The sequence below is a fragment of the Rana temporaria genome, chromosome 13 (assembly GCF_905171775.1).
Source record: "Rana temporaria chromosome 13, aRanTem1.1, whole genome shotgun sequence".
Lineage (NCBI taxonomy): Eukaryota > Metazoa > Chordata > Amphibia > Anura > Ranidae > Rana > Rana temporaria.
In genome coordinates this window covers 324,719-346,613 of record NC_053501.1, presented here as the reverse complement: position 1 = coordinate 346,613, position 21,895 = coordinate 324,719, and the positions used below count along the sequence as shown (strand labels likewise).

At 51.6% G+C, this 21,895-nt stretch overlaps 1 protein-coding gene across 1 annotated transcript in view; it reads left to right on the top strand.

The window, feature by feature from the left end:
- Positions 1-21,895, top strand: part of PPP4R4 (protein phosphatase 4 regulatory subunit 4) — an 88,030-nt gene that overhangs the window by 5,213 nt on the left and 60,922 nt on the right. The window contains exons 3-5 of the mRNA XM_040333564.1: positions 536-609; positions 3,338-3,444; positions 11,700-11,807. Of these exons, the coding sequence (XP_040189498.1) occupies positions 536-609; positions 3,338-3,444; positions 11,700-11,807 (289 nt within the window). The remainder of the gene's footprint in view (positions 1-535; positions 610-3,337; positions 3,445-11,699; positions 11,808-21,895) is intronic.

Genomic DNA, 21,895 nt, shown 5'->3' with positions numbered 1-21,895 from the left:
GTGCTCTTTACTGACCTCTCGGATATCGGAATGTACTCTTCTCTCTAATTGGTTGTTTCTGTGACAGGTGCTCTTTACTGACCTCTCGGATATCGGAATGTACTCTTCTCTCTAATTGGTTGTCCTGTGACAGGTGCTCTTTACTGACCTCTCCTATGTCGGAATGTACTCTTCTCTCTAATTGGTTGTTCCTGTGACAGGTGCTCTTTACTGACCTCTCGGATATCGGAATGTACTCTTCTCTCTAATTGGTTGTTTCTGTGACAGGTGCTCTTTACTGACCTCTCGGATATCGGAATGTACTCTTCTCTCTAATTGGTTGTTTCTGTGGCAGGTGCTCTTTACTGACCTCTTGGATATCGGAATGTACTCTTCTCTCTAATTGGTTGTTTCTGTGACAGGTGCTCTTTACTGACCTCTCGGATATTGGAATGTACTCTTCTCTCTAATTGGTTGTTTCTGTGGCAGGTGCTCTTTACTGACCTCTTGGATATCGGAATGTACTCTTCTCTCTAATTGGTTGTTTCTGTGGCAGGTGTGAGCAACGCGTGGCTGGACACCCTCCTCGCCGTCATAGACGTCTTGCCAAAGGAGACCATCCGACACGAGGTAATAAAACCATCTCTGGGACAAATGTCACCAATAGACCCCGCCCCCTTTCCTGGTTGGAGGACGCCGAGTGTCATCTATCCCTTTCCTCCCCAGCCTGACTGTCCCCGGCCCCGCCCCTTTCACTTCTTTTATTCATGGTGGCTCAGCACCAGAGTGGATGTTCCCTGGGGGCGGGTCTGCATGCAAATTTAGCCCAACCTAGAAACGCCCACTCCTTGAGACTTACACCTACCTAAAGGCATTTTTGATATTTGCATAACTCCTCCCAGGAGGAGTGGTGAGGCAGGGTGCTGGGATGTCCTGGGGGGCGGGGCATTCATGCCACTCTTGTGTTTCATTTTGTTTCGTTATCTACAGAAATTTGTTTCATTCGTTTTCAGGATTTGTTTCGCTTTCCAATTTCCAAAAAGAACGACATAGAAAATAGAAAACGAAGGAATAGAATTTATTTTCTATTTATTTCTGTTTGGAAAAACGATTCAAATTTCGTGATTTCCGATTCGTTTAAATTCGGGACGAATGGAACGTCACACGTCTTCTCCGAGGTTCTCCCAGCACACTGACCGAGGATCATGTGACCACTGCAACAGCCAATCACGTGATGGGGAAGCCACGAGGGTTTCATGACTCCTCCTCCATCCAGAACCAAATATAAAGATTGGCTTTTAATGTAAGGGATGGAGTGGGCGGACCAAAGGCTCCATGGCTTGTAATTGGTCAGGACGGCTTGATGTCATAGTATGTAGGTTATCACTGACTAACAAACTAGAGTTCCCCTTTAATGTATATTATCAGAGTGGGGCCCCCAAGTAAAGTTGGCAGAGGGGCCCCAATTTCAGTGCAGCGGTGTCCCTGCTCCATGGTAACTGGCAGACCCCGAGGTCGGCATTGCTGACAGAACACTGACTCCGGTATTTCTGCCGACAGCGAGGCGACTGCCAAGTGCCCGGCGGGACAAATATCCTCAAATAGCCCCCTGCTGAACGCTGGGGGAGGGGCTCTGAAATACAACCTTCTGCGTAAGGAGGACCTTCCGGTGTCAATTTCCCAATGCAGCCCCCACTGCTACATAAAGGGCCCCTTAGCAGATTGGGGCCCCAGAAAGTCTTCATAAACCTTCTGGGCCCAAACAGAAAAAAGTTCATAACCATAAAAGTATGGGAGGGCAAAATATGTATTTAAAATATATTAAGGGGGAGGATGGCCCCCATATCATTGGTGTCAGTGGGGTAGTGGCCCCCCAGGAGAGAATGGCCCCCATATCATTGGTGTCAGTGGGGTAGTGGCCCCCCAGGAGAGAATGGCCCCCATATCATTGGTGTCAGTGGGGTAGTGGCCCCCCAGGAGAGAATGGCCCCCATATCATTGGTGTCAGTGGGGTAGTGGCCCCCCAGGAGAGAATGGCCCCCATATCATTGGTGTCAGTGGGATAATTCCCCGCAAAGAGAAAAGGGCCCCAAAATCATTTGTGTCAGTGAGATAGTGGCCATGAGGGGCAAATGGGCCCAAAAATATCGGTCTCAGTTGGATAGGGGCCATAAGGGGCACATGGGGCCCCAAATCGGTGATGTCAATGGGATAATGTCTCCCAAGAGAAAAGGGCCCCAAATCATTGGTGTCAGTGGGATAGGGGCCACATAGGACAAATGGGCCCCAAATCATTGGTGTCAGTGGGATAGGGGTCACAATGGGTAAGAAGGCCCCAAAATTATCAGTGTCAGTGGGATAGGGGCCACATAGGACAAATGGGCCCCAAATCATTGGTGTCAGTGGGATAGGGGTCACAAGGGGTAAGAAGGCCCCAAAATTATCAGTGTCAGTGGGATAGGGGCCACATAGGACAAATGGGCCCCAAATCATTGGTGTCAGTGGGATAGGGGCCACATAGGACAAATGGGCCCCAAATCATTGGTGTCAGTGGGATAGGGGCCACATAGGACAAATGGGCCCCAAATCATTGGTGTCAGTGGGATAGTGATATGTCTCTGAGCCAACGAGGAGGGAGAGGGCCAGTCATGTGATCACTCAGTTCTCAGTGCTTTTTTTCGCTTCCTGCACTTCTACTTTAATATTTAAAAAAAATGATGGAGTGGCTCCTCCCCCTCTACCCCAATCAGGGTTTGGCATTATTGAATGAGACCCCAGCCTCTGGTCACATGGGCCGTGTATCTTCCTCTCTCACATTCTTTGGGAGAAGCTGAGAAAAGAAGGTCCAGTGGGTGGAGAACACCTGGCCTGGCTATTCACCCACATGGGAGTATCGGTCATACTTTGGGGGGATCGGTCATACTTTGGGAGTGTCGGTCATACTTTGGGGGTGTCGGTCATACTTTGGGAGTATCGGTCATACTTTGGGAGTGTCGGTCATACTTTGGGGGCGTCGGTCATACTTTGGGAGTGTCGGTCATACTTTGGGGGTGTCGGTCATACTTTGGGAGTGTCGGTCATACTTTGGGAGTGTCGGTCCTACTTTGGGGGTGTCGGTCTTACTTTGGGGGTGTCGGTCATACTTTGGGGGTGTCGGTCATACTTTGGGAGTGTCGGTCATACTTTGGGGGTGTCGGTCATACTTTGGGGGTGTCGGTCATACTTTGGGGGTGTCGGTCATACTTTGGGAGTGTCGGTCATACTTTGGGGGTGTCGGTCATACTTTGGGGGTGTCGGTCATAGTTCTGGACGTTCATACTGTATAGAAGTTTTACTGACCAGACTTCTTCTTTTTCAGATTTTGAACCCGCTGGTCTCCAAAGCTCAGCTCTCGCAGACGTTGCAGTCCCGCCTCACTAGCTGTAAGATTCTCGGGAAAATAGCCAACAAGTTTGAAACTCACGTGTGAGTACCGCGGCGACATTCCCGGGAAACGTTTGAACGCCATTGTATACTGCGGAGCTCCATTCTTAAAGCTGAACTCCGCCCACAAACATTTCCTTTCCATGACATTCCTGGTGTGACGTCATCACAGCGCATGCGCAGATCGTCTGAGGCAGTATCACAGCGCATGCGCAGATCGTCTGAGGCGGCATCACAGCGCATGCGCAGATCGTCTGAGGCGGCATCACAGCGCATGCGCAGATCGTCTGAGGCGGTATCACAGCGCATGCGCAGATCGTCTGAGGCGGTATCCAATGACCTGCTAAGCCCCGAGGGACAATGTAGTTGTCAGATTCTGCCTCGCCATTGCGGGGCGCGGTTGTAGGTGTGTCGAAGGACGAGTTTTGTGTGCGTTTTATCCCGCCCTTGGACACTCGCCGTGCGACAGACAGAAAACACGCCGTTCAATGGAGCCAAAATCCGCCCAGCAACAGTGAGGCAGAATCTGACATCTTGATTCTCTCTCTGGCGCAGATCATCAGATAACGCCTCCGATCTGTGTATGCGCCGCGTTGACCTCAACAACATATCAGCTGAAGTGACGTTGCATACTGCGCAGGCGCAGACCCATCGGAGGCATTTTTAGACGGAACACCGGTTCAGGGGTATATATTCTGGGAGTGTCTGGTGCAGACATCATATTTGCAGCGTGGAGCAGCAGGAAGGTGAGCGGGGACTGGAGCAGAGAAACTAGCAGGACACACGTGGCGTGTAACATGGGAACGCTATAGGAGAAGGTGAGCAAGGACCAGAGAGAGAGGACTGAGCGGCAGAGGATCAGGAGAGCTGGGGGACCAGAGCAGGAGAAACTAGCAGGACACACGTGGTGTGCAGAGTGGTAATAGTGCGGGAGGGGAGCAGGGACCAGAGAGAGAAAGGAATATCAGCAAACCAGAGGATCAGCAGAGCTGGGGGTTACTATTGAGTGGGGGATCAGCAAAGCTGGGGGTTACTACTGAGTGCGGGAATCGGCCAGCGGCAGCCGGTCCATAAGGGGTGCAGGGGCGCTACCCCCTAATCCCTATGCAGGGTGTGAGACGCATAGATTTCTACAAGCCTGGGGCTCTAATTGGCTTAAAAAAAGGTTGAGCCCACCTACTTGTGACATTAGCGAATTAACCTTTGCTATTGTCTTCCTGCTTCTCCTCCCAGCCAATCAGGACAGGAAGCTGGTCTTTAGACCGGATTGGCTAAAAGGAGAAGCCGGGAGAAACTGCTGAAGCCACCCAAAACCTGGATAGGGTAAGTGCGGACCTGGCGGGGGGGGGTTGTTTACCGCCCTCTAAAAAAAACGGAGCACCAGCTGCCACTGGGATCAGCGGAGCTGGAGGTTAGTACTGAGTGGGGGGATCAGCAGAGCTGGGGGCTTCTACTGAGTGGGGGATCGGCAGAGCTGGGGGCTTCTGTGAAGGACTTTTTGCCTATGTGCTTCAGTCTAATGCTCTCCCTGCTAACTTAATGCTGTGGGTTAGAGGTAACAGGTGTTTCATGTGTGACTCATCTCTCTCTGTAAAGACTGTTCATATGTTAAATAAGGCTAGCTTTTGAAAGGCCTTTAATTGTGTGATAACACTGTCTACAACCTAGTGATGCTCAGAGGTGTTAATAGGTGTCAAACTGTGTGTGAAGGTGGTTTGTTGTTTAAGGAATGTGCAGTGATTAGACATGATAATTGTCGGTCGGTGCCGACCTGTCTAGAATGTTTTAGTAATTAGCCTTAGTGTGTGATTGGGGGGGGTGGAGATTTCACTGTTGCTTCAATGTCTTGGACTGTATAAAAAGCTGAGAAGAAAACCATTAACCAGTTGGTAACCGCCCTATAGCCAAAATACGGCTACAGAGCGGTTCCTGTACTCTAGGAGGGCGTCAATGTACGTCCTCCCAGAGACTGCGTTGTGCGCGCCCGAGCGGGCGCGCACACGCGATCGCCGGTGCTCGCCGGGTCTACGGGACCCGCAGCAACAGCACTCGCGGTAAGGAGCCAATGGAAGCGGCTCCTTACCACGTGATCGCGCCGTCCAATGACGGCGCGATCACTTGTAAACAAACCGGCGTCATGTAATGACGCCGGTTCCTCCCTCTCCTCTCTGTACCGTTCGGTACAGTGTGAGGGGAGAGGGAGGGGGGGGGATCGGGCGGCAGCAGCAGCCGCCGCACTGTGGGCTGGATCTGTGACAATTGCAGTCACAGATCCAGCCATCCCTGCGCAATACTCTGCAGTAAAAAAAAAAGAATGATGAGTGCAATACTCTGCAATACCCCACCCCATACTCTGCAATACCCCACCCCATACTCTGCAATACCCACCCTGGGGGGGTGGGGTATTGCAGAGTATGGGGTGGGGTATTGCAGAGTATGGGGTGGGGTATTGCAGAGTATGGGGTGGGGTATTGCAGAGTATTGCACTCATCATTTTTTTTATTTTACTCTGCAATACCCACCCCCCCATACTCTGCAATACCCACCCACCCATACTCTGCAATACCCACCCACCCATACTCTGCAATACCCACCCACCCATACTCTGCAATACCCACCCATACTCTGCAATACCCCCCCCCATACTCTGCAATACCCCCCCCCATACTCTGCAATACCCCCCCCCATACTCTGCAATACCCCCCCCATACTCTGCAATACCCCCCCCATACTCTGCAATACCCCCCCCCCATACTCTGCAATACCCCCCCCATACTCTGCAATACCCCCCCCCATACTCTGCAATACCCCCCCATACTCTGCAATACCCCCCCAATACTCCGCAATACCCTCAATACTCCAATACCTTGCAATACGTCGCCTATGGGGATTTTTAAGTAGCAACGTTTGGCGCAATTTCACGAGCGTGTGCAATTTTGAAGGGTGACATGTTGGGTATCTATTTACTCGGCGTAACTTCTTCTTTCATATTATGCAAAAACATTGGGCTAACTTTACTGTTTTTTTTTTTTTTTAAGCACAAAACTGTTTTTTTTTTAAAAACACGCGTTCAAAAAATTGCTGCGAAAATACCGTGCAAGATAAAAAGTTGCAACAACCGCCATTGTATTCTCTAGGGTCTTTGAAAAAAAAGCATATATAATGTTTTGGGTTTCTATGTAATTTTTTTAGCAAATAAATGATGATTTTTACATGTAGGAGAGAAATGTCAGAATTGGCCTGGGTGCTCCAGAACGCCTGATGGTGCTCCCTGCATGTTGGGCCTCTCTATGTGGCCACGCTGTGTAAAAGTCGCAAACATGTGGTATCGCTATACTCGGGAGGAATAGCAGAATGTGTTTTGGGGTGTAATTTGTAGTATGCATATGCTGTGTGTGAGAAATAACCTGCTAATATGACAGAAACTAGATTTTTTTTTTTTTTTTTACAGAATTTTCAGTCTTTTTTCTTTTATAGCGCAAAAAATAAAAACCGCAGAGGTGATCAAATACCACCAAAAGAAAGCTCTATTTGTGGGAAAAAAAGGACAAAAATTTCAGATGGGTACAATGTTGTATGACTGAGTAATTGTCATTCAAATTGTGAGAGCACCGAAAGCTGAAAATTGGTCTGGTGATTAAGGGGGTTTTCGTGCCCAGTGGTCAAGTGGTTAAAGGCTGTGTTGTTCCAGCAGTAAGCCTGGACTAATGTGTGGCTTAATGGGCGACTCCAGGGATATCCCTCCTCGTGGAATATTGGGGTGATTTTCGTTATGGGAAGAAGGGAACGTTGACGGGGATATCATTCTAATACCATCACAACTGGTTGGCAGCAGCGGGATTTTCCCTTCTACTCTCCTTTACACCCGGGATTCCAAGCAGACACTGGAAGAACTACTGGAAGTTCGTGGAAGGATTGCTAGCAACAAAACCGAACGGGTCATCATAGCAGAATCAATGGAGATAGACCAGGAGGACAGGATTGCAGCAACGCCAGCAGTACAAGAGATGGAGACACCAGTGATTCAGGAAGAGGAATCGCCAGCCAACAAGCTAATGAGAGAGAAGCTAGCATGGTTCGGCCCGAACCCAACGCCGGATGTGGTGCTGAAAGTGATGGACCTGTTAGCGGAGGAGGCTAAACAAATAAGAGACGCAGAGCTACAGAAGGATAAACAAATAAGAGACGCTGAACTACAGAAGGATAAACAAATAAGAGACGCAGAACTACAGAAGGATAAACAAAGAAGAGACGCAGAGCTACAGAAGGATAAACAAATAAGAGACGCAGAGCTACAGAAGGCTAAACAAATAAGAGACGCAGAACTACAGGAGGATAAACAAATAAGAGACGCAGAGCTACAGAAGGATAAACAAATAAGAGACGCAGAACTACAGAAGGCTAAACAAATAAGAGACGCAGAACTACAGGAGGATAAACAAATAAGAGACGCAGAGCTACAGAAGGATAAACAAATAAGAGACGCAGAACTACAGAAGGCTAAACAAATAAGAGACGCAGAACTACAGGAGGATAAACAAATAAGAGACGCAGAGCTACAGAAGGATAAACAAATAAGAGACGCAGAACTACAGAAGGATAAACAAATAAGAGACGCAGAGCTACAGAAGGCTAAACAAATAAGAGACGCAGAACTACAGGAGGATAAACAAATAAGAGACGCAGAACTACAGGAGGCTAAACAAATAAGAGACGCAGAGCTACAGAAGGATAAACAAATAAGAGACGCAGAACTACAGGAGGATAAACAAATAAGAGACGCAGAACTACAGGAGGATAAACAAATAAGAGACGCAGAACTACAGGAGGCTAAACAAATAAGAGACGCAGAACTACAGGAGGATAAAGAAATAAGAGACGCAGAACTACAGAAGGATAAACAAATAAGAGACGCAGAACTACAGGAGGATAAACAAATAAGAGACGCAGAACTACAGGAGGATAAACAAATAAGAGACGCAGAACTACAGGAGGATAAAGAAATAAGAGACGCAGAACTACAGGAGGCTAAACAAATAAGAGACGCAGAGCTGCAGAAGGATAAACAAATAAGAGACGCAGAGCTACAGAAGGATAAAGAAATAAGAGACGCAGAGCTACAGGAGGCTAAACAAATAAGGGACGCAGAACTACAGAAGGATAAACAAATAAGAGACGCAGAGCTACAGAAGGATAAACAAATAAGAGACGCAGAACTACAGAAGGATAAAGAAATAAGAGACGCAGAGCTACAGGAGGCTAAACAAATAAGGGACGCAGAACTACAGAAGGATAAACAAATAAGGGACGCAGAACTACAGAAGGATAAACAAATAAGAGACGCAGAACTACAGTTAAAACTGGCAGCAGTCCAACAAGCAGCCGCACCTTCTCCGAACAGTGAGTACAGCACAGCAGACGCAAGGAAGATTCCGTTTAGCGCTTTTAAAGCTTTTGATGAAAAGGACTGTGAGATTGATAACTACCTGGCGGATTTTGAGCGACAATGTAACCTGCACCGAATAGCTAGAAGAGAGTGGGTTGCAATATTGTCAGGCAAACTGTCAGGCAAAGCTTCGGATGCTTTCCGGACCGTGCCAGATCAGGATATCCATAGCTACGCCCGGGTTAAAGAAGTGCTCCTGGCTCGTTATGCAGTAACCCCAGAGTCCCACCGACAGAAGTTCAGGGACTCACGCAAAACCACGAAAGACTCTTACGCGGAATTGGCATGCCAGTTGTCCCCGTCGGCCTCTAACTGGGTTAACAGCAGCCAGGCCACCACCGCAGAGGACATTTTGCAACTAATGCTCCTGGAGCAATTTTACAATCACATCCAGACGGACGTCAAAGATTGGGTGAGAGATCGCAGGCCCATGACTCTACCAGAGGCCGCGAAGTTGGCGGATGAATATGCGGATACTCGCAAGACAAACCAGGTCACACCACGGGTACAACCTCCACGACCAACGGTGCCCTCACATCCACCAGCCGCTAGATACCAACCTCCTAACAGACCGATGACATCTAGCCCTCGCTATCCACGCCAGGAGGACAACGAACAACGCTGCTTCCGGTGCAAACAGCTGGGTCACTTCAAGCAGAATTGCCCCATGAATGACAACACCAGGTCAAATTGGTCTCAACCTGGGTACCGCCCACCAGCAGCAGCCCATTGTGTAGACTCAGCTTGGGATCCCCAGGAGCTGGGTCAGGAAGAACCATCGGACACCGTTTACGAAGTCCTCACGGTGCAATCTGTTATTACGGACAACAGGGAACACCATTGTCAGCTGGTCATGGGCGACAGCCATGAGCCGGAGGGGCCCTGGAGGGAGCTGGGCAGAAAGAGGCACCGCCGGCCACCCTCCAAGAAGAAGAGGTCCTGGAAGCCGTATAACAAGCTGACCTGGGAGGAGAAGAAGCGACTGGAGGAGAGGGAGTCGCAGCGGGCGTCCCAGATGCGGGCCGAGATGTTCGCCAAGGGCCCACCGGTGGCCCCTTACACCACCACCCAGTTCCTGATGATGAAGGACCACGTGGAGAGCCTGCAGGACATGAGCAAGCAGGATCTGATCCGTGAGTACATAGAGCTGGAGGAGTGCATAAGCCGCATGGAGGAGGAGAACAACCACCTGAGGTCACAGCAGGCTGACCCCCCCAGGCTCCATGAACTGGAGATGGAGCTGGAGAAGCTCAAAGAGGAGAACTGGCAGCTGCGGAGGGAGCAGAGGGTGGCTGACCTTATGGGGCTCTGAGTCCCCTCCCCCCCCCCCGGACTCTGAGCACCAGTGCTACAGCATTTCAACAAATATAACTTTTTCTTTTTATGAATCTCCTGTGATCGTCACTTCAGAGCCATAACCTGCCCCTCCCATAGCGGGACACCTAGATGGCGGCGCACAGACCCATTCGCTGTCTTCACACTGACTTCTGGTGACTCTGCAGATCACACAAAGACTTGGGGACTGACCGGCGTGTGATCTGACGACCCGGTGGCATACCTGAGTCTGAAGCAGTTGCCAAGGGAGGTCAGTCACGCCAAACGGAGTTAACCTCGGACTGAAAGCTCTGAACCCGTCAACCCTACTGGACCAGGGAAGGTCCAACCGGGTTTGCCGGAGCAGGGAGAAAAGTGGGGGCCATTGTGAAGGACTTTTTGCCTATGTGCTTCAGTCTAATGCTCTCCCTGCTAATTTAATGCTGTGGGTTAGAGGTAACAGGTGTTTTCATGTGTGATTCATCTCTCTCTGTGAACACTGTTCATATGTTAAATAAGGCTAGCTTTTGAAAGGCCTTTAATTGTGTGATAACCCTGTCTACAACCTAGTGATGCTCAGAGGTGTTAATAGGTGTCAAACTGGAAGCAGACGAAACGTCTGCTTAGGAAGCTCAGTGTGTGAAGGTGGTTTGTTGTTTAAGGAATGTGCAGTGATTAGACATGATAATTGTCGGTCGGTGCCGACCTGTCTGGAATGTTTTAGTAATTAGCCTTACTGTGTGATTAGGGGGGGTGGAGATTTCATTGTTGCTTCAATGTCTTGGACTGTATAAAAAGCTGAGAAGAAAAACCATTAAAGTCTGTGTTGTTCCAGCAGTAAGCTTGTCTCATGTGTGGCTTATTAGGCGACTCCAGGGATATCCCTCCTCGTGGAATATTGGGGTGATTTTCGTTATGGGAAGAAGGGAACGTTGACGGGGATATCATTGTAATACCGTCACAGCTTCTACTGAGTGGGGGATCGGCAGAGCTGGGGGCTTGTACTGAGCAGGGGATCTGCAGAGCTGGGGGCTTGTACTGAGCAGGGGATCTGCAGAGCTGGGGGCTTGTACTGAGTGGGGGATCGGCAGAGCTGGGGGCTTGTACTGAGTGGGGGATCGGCAGAGCTAGGGGCTTGTACTGAGTGGGGGATCGGCAGAGCTAGGGGCTTGTACTGAGCAGGGGATCTGCAGAGCTGGGGGCTTGTACTGAGCAGGGGATCTGCGGAGCTGGGGGCTTGTACTGAGTGGGGGATCTGCGGAGCTGGGGGCTTGTACTGAGCAGGGGATCTGCGGAGCTGGGGTACTAATGAGCTGGTGATCTGTTGGGTGGGAAGGTTATCGCAGAGCATTGGCCGAGCTTCATTCAGAGACAATCGCGTTGAAGTGATCGGCGCTGGGATGAAGTGTAAAGTTTGGATTGCTGTTTATATGAATGTAGATTGCGGGTTGCAGAATTATTTCCAATCTTTATTAGCAGAATTATTTCTGACGTTTGTGAACAATAAAGTGAAGCCGCCGCCCCCTTTGTATTGCAGAGTGAAGCGAGACATCCTCCCCCTAGTGGAGTCTCTGTGTCAGGACGTGGAGTACGATGTGCGCTCCTGTATGTGCCGCCAGCTGGAATCCATCGCCCAAGGGATCGGGTAAGACGATCGTTTCCATGTGTCTGTGGAGGGATCTGACAGATTGCACGCCGGTCTATATAATGTACGGGGGGGGAGGGGCGGCTCTGAGATCGGGGGGGGGGAGGGGCAGCTCTGAGATTGGGGGGTTCAGCAGATCGTCGCTCTTCCGGGGGCCGGGACAACATTTCAGGGGGCGGGGCAAGGGGAGGGCAGGAGGGACAGTGGCCCCGCTCTCTAGTGATTGGATAGGCTGCATTCTCAGTGATGTCATCGCTCTTTAGTGATAGGATAGGCTGCATTCTCAGTGATGTCACCGCTCTCTAGTGATTGGATAGGCTGTATTCTCAGTGATGTCATCGCTCTTTAGTGATAGGATAGGCTGCATTCTCAGTGATGTCACCGCTCTCTAGTGAATGGATAGACTGCATTCTCAGTGATGTCATCGCTCTCTAGTGATTGGATAGGCTGTATTCTCAGTGATGTCATCGCTCTCTAGTGATGGGATAGGCTGCATTCTCAGTGATGTCATCGCTCTCTAGTGATTGGATAGGCTGCATTCTCAGTGATGTCATTGCTCTCTAGTGATTGGATAGGCTGCATTCTCAGTGATGTCACCGCTCTCTAGTGATTGGATAGGCTGCATTCTCAGTGATGTCACCGCTCTCTAGTGATTGGATAGGCTGCACTCTCAGTGATGTCACCGCTCTCTAGTGATTGGATAGGCTGCATTCTCAGTGATGTCACCGCTCTCTAGTGATTGGATAGGCTGCATTCTCAGTGATGTCACCGCTCTCTAGTGATTGGATAGGCTGCGCTCTCAGTGATGTCACCGCTCTCTAGTGATTGGATAGGCTGCATTCTCAGTGATGTCACCGCTCTCTAGTGAAGGGATAGGCTGCACTCTCAGTGATGTCACCGCTCTCTAGTGATTGGATAGGCTGCATTCTCAGTGATGTCACCGCTCTCTAGTGATTGGATAGGCTGCATTCTCAGTGATGTCACCGCTCTCTAGTGATTGGATAGGCTGCACTCTCAGTGATGTCACCGCTTTCTAGTGATTGGATAGGCTGCATTCTCAGTGATGTCACCGCTCTCTAGTAAATGGATAGGCTGCACTCTCAGTGATGTCATCGCTCTCTAGTGAATGGATAGGCTGCATTCTCAGTGATGTCACCGCTCTCTAGTGATTGGATAGGCTGCGCTCTCAGTGATGTCACCGCTCTCTAGTGATTGGATAGGCTGCATTCCCAGTGATGTCACCGCTCTCTAGTGATTGGATAGGCTGCATTCTCAGTGATGTCACCGCTCTCTAGTGAATGGATAGGCTGCATTCTCAGTGATGTCACCGCTCTCTAGTGATTGGATAGGCTGCATTCTTAGTGATGTCACCGCTCTCTAGTGATTGGATAGGCTGCATTCTCAGTGATGTCACCGCTCTCTAGTGAATGGATAGGCTGCATTCTCAGTGATGTCACCGCTCTCTAGTGATTGGATAGGCTGCATTCTCAGTGATGTCACCGCTCTCTAGTGATTGGATAGGCTGCATTCTCAGTGATGTCACCGCTCTCTAGTGATTGGATAGGCTGCATTCTCAGTGATGTCATCGCTCTCTAGTGATTGGATAGGCTGCATTCTCAGTGATGTCACCGCTCTCTAGTGATTGGATAGGCTGCATTCTCAGTGATGTCATCGCTCTCTAGTGATTGGATAGGCTGCACTCTCAGTGATGTCACCGCTCTCTAGTGATTGGATAGGCTGCATTCTCAGTGATGTCACCGCTCTCTAGTGATTGGATAGGCTGCATTCTCAGTGATGTCACCGCTCTCTAGTGATTGGATAGGCTGCATTCTCAGTGATGTCACCGCTCTCTAGTGATTGGATAGGCTGCATTCTCAGTGATGTCACCGCTCTTTAGTGATAGGATAGGCTGCATTCTCAGTGATGTCACTGCTCTCTAGTGATTGGATAGGCTGCATTCTCAGTGATGTCACCGCTCTCTAGTGATTGGATAGGCTGCATTCTCAGTGATGTCACCGCTCTCTAGTGATTGGATAGGCTGCATTCTCTGTGATGTCACCGCTCTCGAGTGATTGGATAGGCTGCATTCTCAGTGATGTCACCGCTCTCTAGTGATTGGATAGGCTGCGCTCTCAGTGATGTCACCGCTCTCTAGTGATTGGATAGGCTGCATTCTCAGTCATGTCACCGCTCTCTAGTGATTGGATAGGCTGCATTCTCAGTCATGTCACCGCTCTCTAGTGATTGGATAGGCTGCATTCTCTGTGATGTCATCGCTCTCTAGTGATTGGATAGGCTGCATTCTTAGTGATGTCACCGCTCTCTAGTGATTGGATAGGCTGCACTCTCAGTGATGTCACCGCTCTCTAGTGATTGGATAGGCTGCATTCTCAGTGATGTCACCGCTCTCTAGTGATTGGATAGGCTGCATTCTCAGTGATGTCACCGCTCTCTAGTGATTGGATAGGCTGCATTCTCAGTGACGTCACCGCTCTCTAGTGATTGGATAGGCTGCATTCTCAGTGATGTCACCGCTCTCTAGTGATTGGATAGGCTGCATTCTCAGTGATGTCATCGCTCTCTAGTGATTGGATAGGCTGCATTCTCTGTGATGTCACCGCTCTCTAGTGATTGGATAGGCTGCATTCTCTGTGATGTCACCGCTCTCGAGTGATTGGATAGGCTGCATTCTCTGTGATGTCACTGGCTGACCCTCCTTACATACAGTAATGGAGTGAATGGAGACACGCAAAGTGTGTTACTTTAGGAATATGCGATGGTGTGAATGGAGGATAGTGCGATGGAGGATAGTGCGATGGTGAATGGTGGATAGTGCGATGGAGGATAGTGCGATGGAGGATAGTGCGATGGTGAATGGAGGATAGTGCGATGGTGAATGGTGGATAGTGCGATGGAGGATAGTGCGATGGAGGATAGTGCGATGGTGAATGGAGGATAGTGCGATGGAGGATAGTGCGATGGTGAATGGAGGATAGTGCGATGGTGAATGGAGGATAGTGCGATGGAGGATAGTGCGATGGAGGATAGTGCGATGGTGAATGGTGGATAGTGCGATGGAGGATAGTGCGATGGAGGATAGTGCGATGGTGAATGGAGGATAGTGCGATGGAGGATAGTGCGATGGTGAATGGAGGATAGTGCGATGGTGAATGGAGGATAGTGCGATGGTGAATGGAGGATAGTGCGATGGTGAATGGAGGATAGTGCGATGGTGAATGGAGGATAGTGCACTCTGTAGATTAGTCGTCACGCTGTGATCTTCCGAAAGTAACGCACGTGAAATGCGACGTTGTGAATGGGCCCTACAAATCTCCCGGGGTTCTAATTCTTCTGCATCCAAAGCTGATGGAAAAGTTCTGTAGATACGACGTGACTCCTGGTTGGCGCCCTCGCTGTGTCGGCGCCCTCGCTGTGTCGGCGCCCTCGCTGTGTGTGGGATTCGTCTTTGTCACGGTGACCGCGGCTCACTCAGCCCCCTCGTTCCCCCTCCCTTCCCCCGACACGCTCTTTCAGCCCACAAGTACGCCTCCGCCAGACGCTTCAGAAGACGCAATAGACAATAGTATAGCGGGCACCCTCAGCGGGGGCGTTCTCGCGTTCCCGGAGCCCCCACAAGCGGCAAGTACGGGGTGAAGTCGCGTTGTCACGACAAGACGCAAACAATGACGCGCAGGCTTCGGGGGAAAAATGTCAGCGGCGGATTAACGTGAAAACGGCGCTTTCTCTCGCCGTCTCTTCCGGTGAGTCACCGCTAAAGCGCCTCTTCAATAGCCGAGGAACAATGGCTGCATCTGCTCTCCACGCGATGACTAAGTCCCTCACCTTCGTTTTTAGACGCAGCGCCGCTCACCGCCGGCATGGCGAGGGGTTTATTATAAATCATCTCAAAGGTTATCGCAATGTTCCCGGGGGAGAAGGATTGTGGGGGAACTCCGCAAAGAGCGCACCCCTGTGCAAAGGAAAGAGCGCACCCCTGTGCAAAGGAAAGACCGCACCCTGTGCAAAGGAAAGAGCGCACCCCCGTGCAAAGGAAAGAGCGCACCCCCGTGCAAAGGAAAGAGCGCACCCCCGTGCAAAGGAAAGAGCGCACCCCTGTGCAAAGGAAAGAGCGCACCCCTGTGCAAAGGAAAGAGCGCACCCCCGTGCAAGGGAAAGAGCGCACCCCCGTGCAAGGGAAAGAGCGCACCCCCGTGCAAAGGAAAGAGCGCACCCCTGTGCAAAGGAAAGAGCGCGCCCTGTGCAAAGGAAAGAGCGCGCCCTGTGCAAAGGAAAGAGCGCACCCTGTGCTAAGGAAAGAGCGCACCCTGTGCAAAGGAAAGAGCGCACCCTGTGCTAAGGAAAGAGCGCACCCCTGTGCTAAGGAAAGAGCGCTCCCTGTGCAAAGGAAAGAGCGCACCCTGTGCTAAGGAAAGAGCGCACCCCCGTGCAAAGGAAAGAGCGCACCCTGTGCAAAGGAAAGAGCGCACCCCCGTGCAAAGGAAAGAGCGCACCCTGTGCAAAGGAAAGAGCGCACCCCCGTGCAAAGGAAAGAGCGCACCCCTGTGCTGTGTGCAGCTGGACGGTCGGCGTTTTCAGATGCCAGTTGTCCAATGAGAGGCGTGCGCTGCTTTAAAGGGATCCCATGGGGATTGTTATCTGTGACCCGTCATGGCGGACGGGCAATCGTTCTTTGTGTACTCCGAACGCAGCGATCAACGCACAACACATAGAAATCACAAATGTAAACCTCAATGAAGGGTCAGACCCGGGAACTCAGCACAGGGATGGTGGGAACCCCTCATAATGGGGCACAGCGGGTGTACAGACCCGGGAACTCAGCACAGGGATGGTGGGAACCCCTCATAATGGGCACAGCGGGTGTACAGACCCAGGAACTCAGCACAGGGATGGTGGGAACCCCTCATAATGGGCACAGCGGGTGTACAGACCCGGGAACTCAGCACAGGGATGGTGGGAACCCCTCATAATGGGCACAGCGGGTGTACAGACTCGGGGAACTCAGCACAGGGATGGTGGGAACCCCTCATAATGGGGCACAGCGGGGGGTACAGACCCGGGAACTCAGCACAGGGATGGTGGGAACCCCTCATAATGGGCACAGCGGGTGTACAGACCCGGGAACTCAGCACAGGGATGGTGGGAACCCCTCATAATGGGCACAGCGGGTGTACAGACCCGGGAACTCAGCACAGGGATGGTGGGAAACTGCCATTCCACTCCTTGTCAGGGAGGGTGTGGTTGCTAGTTCCTTTTGCTCCTGTGCTCCAGAGACCAGGGGCTGGAGTGACTTCTCTGCCCCAGGAGGGATGCTGGATCCTGGGGAAGAGCCGGGCGGGGCCCCCCTGGATAGGCCTGTGGAAGAATCTGGGCCTACCCAAAGGAGAGATGAGTCCCTGTCAGCCTTCAGACAGAGGACTGTCAGTAAGTTGAAGCGGATTGAGAAGGAAGAGGAGAAATTGATGGTCTTGATGGCTGAATTCAGGAAGAAAAAGCAGATTTGTGCGAAAATGTACAGCAAGAAAAGACCGGCTCTGAGACCTGAGCTGAAGGACCTGGAGCAAGCTGTGAGGAAACAGAAGGATTTGCTGTATTCTCTGAAGGAGAATAGCGGAATTTTTAAATATAAAAATGAGGAGCGATTTAATCGCATGAGAAGAGGAGCCGCTTCATGCATGGAGTCAGCAGTGAGTGAGAAGGTGGGCCCGGAGGATGAGCCCATCGGTTCAACACCTCGGGAATCTGCTGAGCCCTCAATGGCGGAGGCCTCTGTCCCTCTCCCTCCCCAGCAATGTGGAACATCTCAGGAAGGTGAAGGTTCTGGTATACTGGAGTTCATCACCAAGCTGGAATCCCCTCCTGATGCGACTTCCCCGGATGATGATAAGATGGACACTGTTCCTGGCCCTGTGGAAGACAAACCTGTGCCCAGAGCGAGATCCACCATAAAGTCTGCAACAGCTGGGGAGAAATCTGACCCCACCATCAGCCATGACATCGCTGCGGTGACAACACAGCAAGCAGGTACAGTGTGTGTGCAAGATGGTGTGAACTTTAATGACAATGCATCTGCTAATAACTGTCAGCATCAGTCTGCGGAAAGGTCCATGGACAATACAGAGACTTTGCCTGGACCAGGCACAGCGGCTGTACCTGTGAATGGTGGAGGAGATGCTGGGTGCAGTAGTGCCACAACTCCCCAGGAGTGTGCAGTGGACAGGACTGGAGCTGTGTGTACAGAGCAAGGGGAGGGGGTGGGTCCTGCCTCTGCTAATACAATCCCAGCTGAATCAGACGCTTTGCCGGCAGGTTTGAATGTGTCTAAGGACAGGACTGCAAGTACTGGGGGTGGAAGGAAATCCTATGCTGGTGTTGCTGCTGCAGGATCTGGGAAGGGGAACAAGCAGGAAAAGAGCATGGGAATGGGTTGTCTTCCTCCCTGTTTAAAAGGAGGAATGTTGTGCAGCTGAGGTGGGAAGGCGGTGGAATCCCCCCACATAGGAGGGCGGTGGTGGAATCCCCCCACATAGGAGGGCGGTGGTGGAATCCCCCACATAGGAGGGCGGTGGTGGAATCCCCCCACATAGGAGGGCGGTGGTGGAATCCCCCACATAGGAGGGTGGTGGAATCCCCCCACATAGGAGGGTGGTGGAATCCCCCCACACAGGAGGGCGGTGGTGGAATCCCCCACATAGGAGGGCGGCAGTGGAATCCCCCCACATAGGAGGACGGTGGTGGATAAGATTCTACAGATGGGGTTCACGCCCGCAGATATCTTCGCCCTGATCAGTCCGGCAGGTTCCTATGAGTATGATTTGTCCTTTCTCCGCCCGGAGTCTTTGGACATTTTTTGGGAGAAATATGAACACGTGTGTAGGGGCCTGCCGGACTGGAAGGGGCTCATGCCCAAACTTGTCTCCCGCCAGCCACTCATTAAAGTGGTCACGATTCTGGTCCGCAATGAGTCCATACCACCGGGGGATCTATGTATATGGCTGAGGAGGTATGGAGACGTCCTGGGCCCCCTAAAGAAGATTCTGGATGACCGGGGAATATGGACGGGGGGATGGTCTGCTCAGTTAAAACTAAAGATCGTTGATAATATCGTCCAGCATCTGCCATCCTCAGCTTTCCTGGGGAGGGACAGGCTGACCATATTCTATCCGGGCCAGCCAAAGCTCTGCAATAAATGTGGAGACAAGAGTCACCTTGCGTCCTCCTGTCCAGTGATGAAGTGCTCTCTGTGCCAGGGTATAGGACATCTGGCTAAGGATTGTAACATCATAAGGTGCAATCTGTGCAATGCGGTGGGGCATCCTTATAGCCAGTGTCCTGAGGCAATGCACAATAAGCCTGAGCTCATGAGGGAGTTCTTCCGCCTGGACATGGAGGATGCTCAGAGCTCAACAGCTGGAGGGCCTGTGAGTCCATCTGAGTCTGTGCCAATTCCCAATGTGTCCGTGGTGCCCCAGACTGTGCCAATTCCCAATGTGTCCGTGTCTCCCCAGTCTGTGCCAATTCCCAATGTGTCCGTGGTGCCCCAGACTGTGCCAATTCCCAATGTGTCCGTGTCTCCGTCTCCCCAGTCTGTGCCAACACCCAATGTGTCAGTATCCCCCCAGTCTGTGGTGCCCCAGTCTGTGCCAATTCCCAATGTGTCCGTGGTGCCCCAGACTGTGCCAATTCCCAATGTGTCCGTGGTGCCCCAGACTGTGCCAATTCCCAATGTGTCTGTGGTGCCCCAGACTGTGCCAATTCCCAATGTGTCTGTGGTGCCCCAGTCTGTGCCAATTCCCAATGTGTCCGTGGTGCCCCAGACTGTGCCAATTCCCAATGTGTCCGTGGTGCCCCAGACTGTGCCAATTCCCAATGTGTCTGTGGTGCCCCAGACTGTGCCAATTCCCAATGTGTCCGTGGTGCCCCAGACTGTGCCAATTCCCAATGTGTCCGTGGTGCCCCAGTCTGTGCCAATTCCCAATGTGTCCGTGGTGCCCCAGACTGTGCCAATTCCCAATGTGTCCGTGTCTCCCCAGTCTGTGCCAATTCCCAATGTGTCCGTGTCTTCCCAGTCTGTGGTGCCCCAGACTGTGCCAATTCCCAATGTGTCCGTGGTGCCCCAGTCTGTGCCAATTCCCAATGTGTCCGTGGTGCCCCAGACTGTGCCAATTCCCAATGTGTCCGTGTCTCCCCAGTCTGTGCCAATTCCCAATGTGTCAGTGTCTTCCCAGTCTGTAAGTAAGGTGTCAGTTGCAGAGAATGTGTCCAATCCTTCTGTGTCTTCTAAAATTGCAGAGGCAGCAAGAGGTGCTGGTGCATCAGGTGCGGTGCCAGTCCCCCTCCCTCGACGCTGCAGGGTTCCTGTTAAGGATCGTGGGGTGCAGAGGAGTGGGGAGGATGGTGAAGAGGCTGGCCTGGGGGTAGATAAGGGAAGGGAGTATGGGGGGGAGGGGGGTGAAGGGTGTGGGGAGGCTGCTGACTCCGGGTTGTCCAAGGATGATATGGAGTGGTTGGAGGATAAAAGGAGGAGAGGCAAAAAGAAGGGGAAAAAAGGAGGTACAGTTACCTTAAGTCCTGAGGTTTTGCCTTTGGCGAATAAATTTACGGTACTGTCTGAGGATGACTATGAATGGGACTCGTTCAGTTCTGCATCCTCTATGGATGAAGAGTGCCAGGGTGCAACGAAGCGCGCTGGTTCTCCAGGGAGAGGGAGGAGCCAGGCTGAGAAACAGCCTCAGCCACCTTAATGGCAGTTCCCACTCACTTTATATAAAAGGTGACATGCATGGTGATGCTCTTTAGTCTGGCTCTCCCGTAGGGATTATGTTGTGCGCAATTTGGTTTGCACCGTTTATTATGTTCTTGTGTTTGTTTCTGTTTTGTATAGTCATATTCAATTGTTTTGTAAATATGTTTTATTTATTATGGTTTTATTGGATATAAGTTGTTGTTTGTAAGATTTTTTCAATAAACAAAATTAACCCCTCATAATGGGCACAGCGGATGTACAGACCCGGGAACTCAGCACAGGGATGGTGGGAACCCCTCATAATGGGGCACAGCGGGTGTACAGACCCGGGAACTCAGCACAGGGATGGTGGGAACCCCTCATAATGGGCACAGCGGGTGTACAGACCCGGGAACTCAGCACAGGGATGGTGGGAACCCCTCATAATGGGCACAGCGGGTGTACAGACCCGGGAACTCAGCACAGGGATGGTGGGAACCCCTCATAATGGGCACAGCGGGTGTACAGACCCGGGAACTCAGCACAGGGATGGTGGGAACCCCTCATAATGGGGCACAGCGGATGTACAGACCCGGGAACTCAGCACAGGGATGGTGGGAACCCCTCATAAGGGGGCACAGCGGGTGTACAGACCCAGGAACTCAGCATAGGGATGGTGGGAACCCCTCATAATGGGGCACAGCGGGTGTACAGACCCGGGAACTCAGCACAGGGATGGTGGGAACTCCTCACAATGGGGCACAGCGGGTGTACAGACCCAGGAACTCAGCACAGGGATGGTGGGAACTCCTCATAATGGGGCACAGCGGGTGTACAGACCCAGGAACTCAGCACAGGGATGGTGGGAACCCCTCATAATGGGGCACAGCGGGGGGTACAGACCCGGGAACTCAGCACAGGGATGGTGGGAACCCCTCATAATGGGGCACAGCGGGTGTACAGACCCGGGAACTCAGCACAGGGATGGTGGGAACCCCTCATAATGGGCACAGCGGGTGTACAGACCCGGGAACTCAGCACAGGGATGGTGGGAACCCCTCATAATGGGCACAGCGGGTGTACAGACCCAGGAACTCAGCACAGGGATGGTGGGAACCCCTCATAATGGGCACAGCGGGTGTACAGACTCGGGAACTCAGCACAGGGATGGTGGGAACCCCTCATAATGGGGCACAGCGGGTGTACAGATCCGGGAACTCAGCACAGGGATGGTGGGAACCCCTCATAATGGGGCACAGCGGGTGTACAGACCCGGGAACTCAGCACAGGGATGGTGGGAACCCCTCATAATGGGGCACAGCGGGTGTACAGACCCGGGAACTCA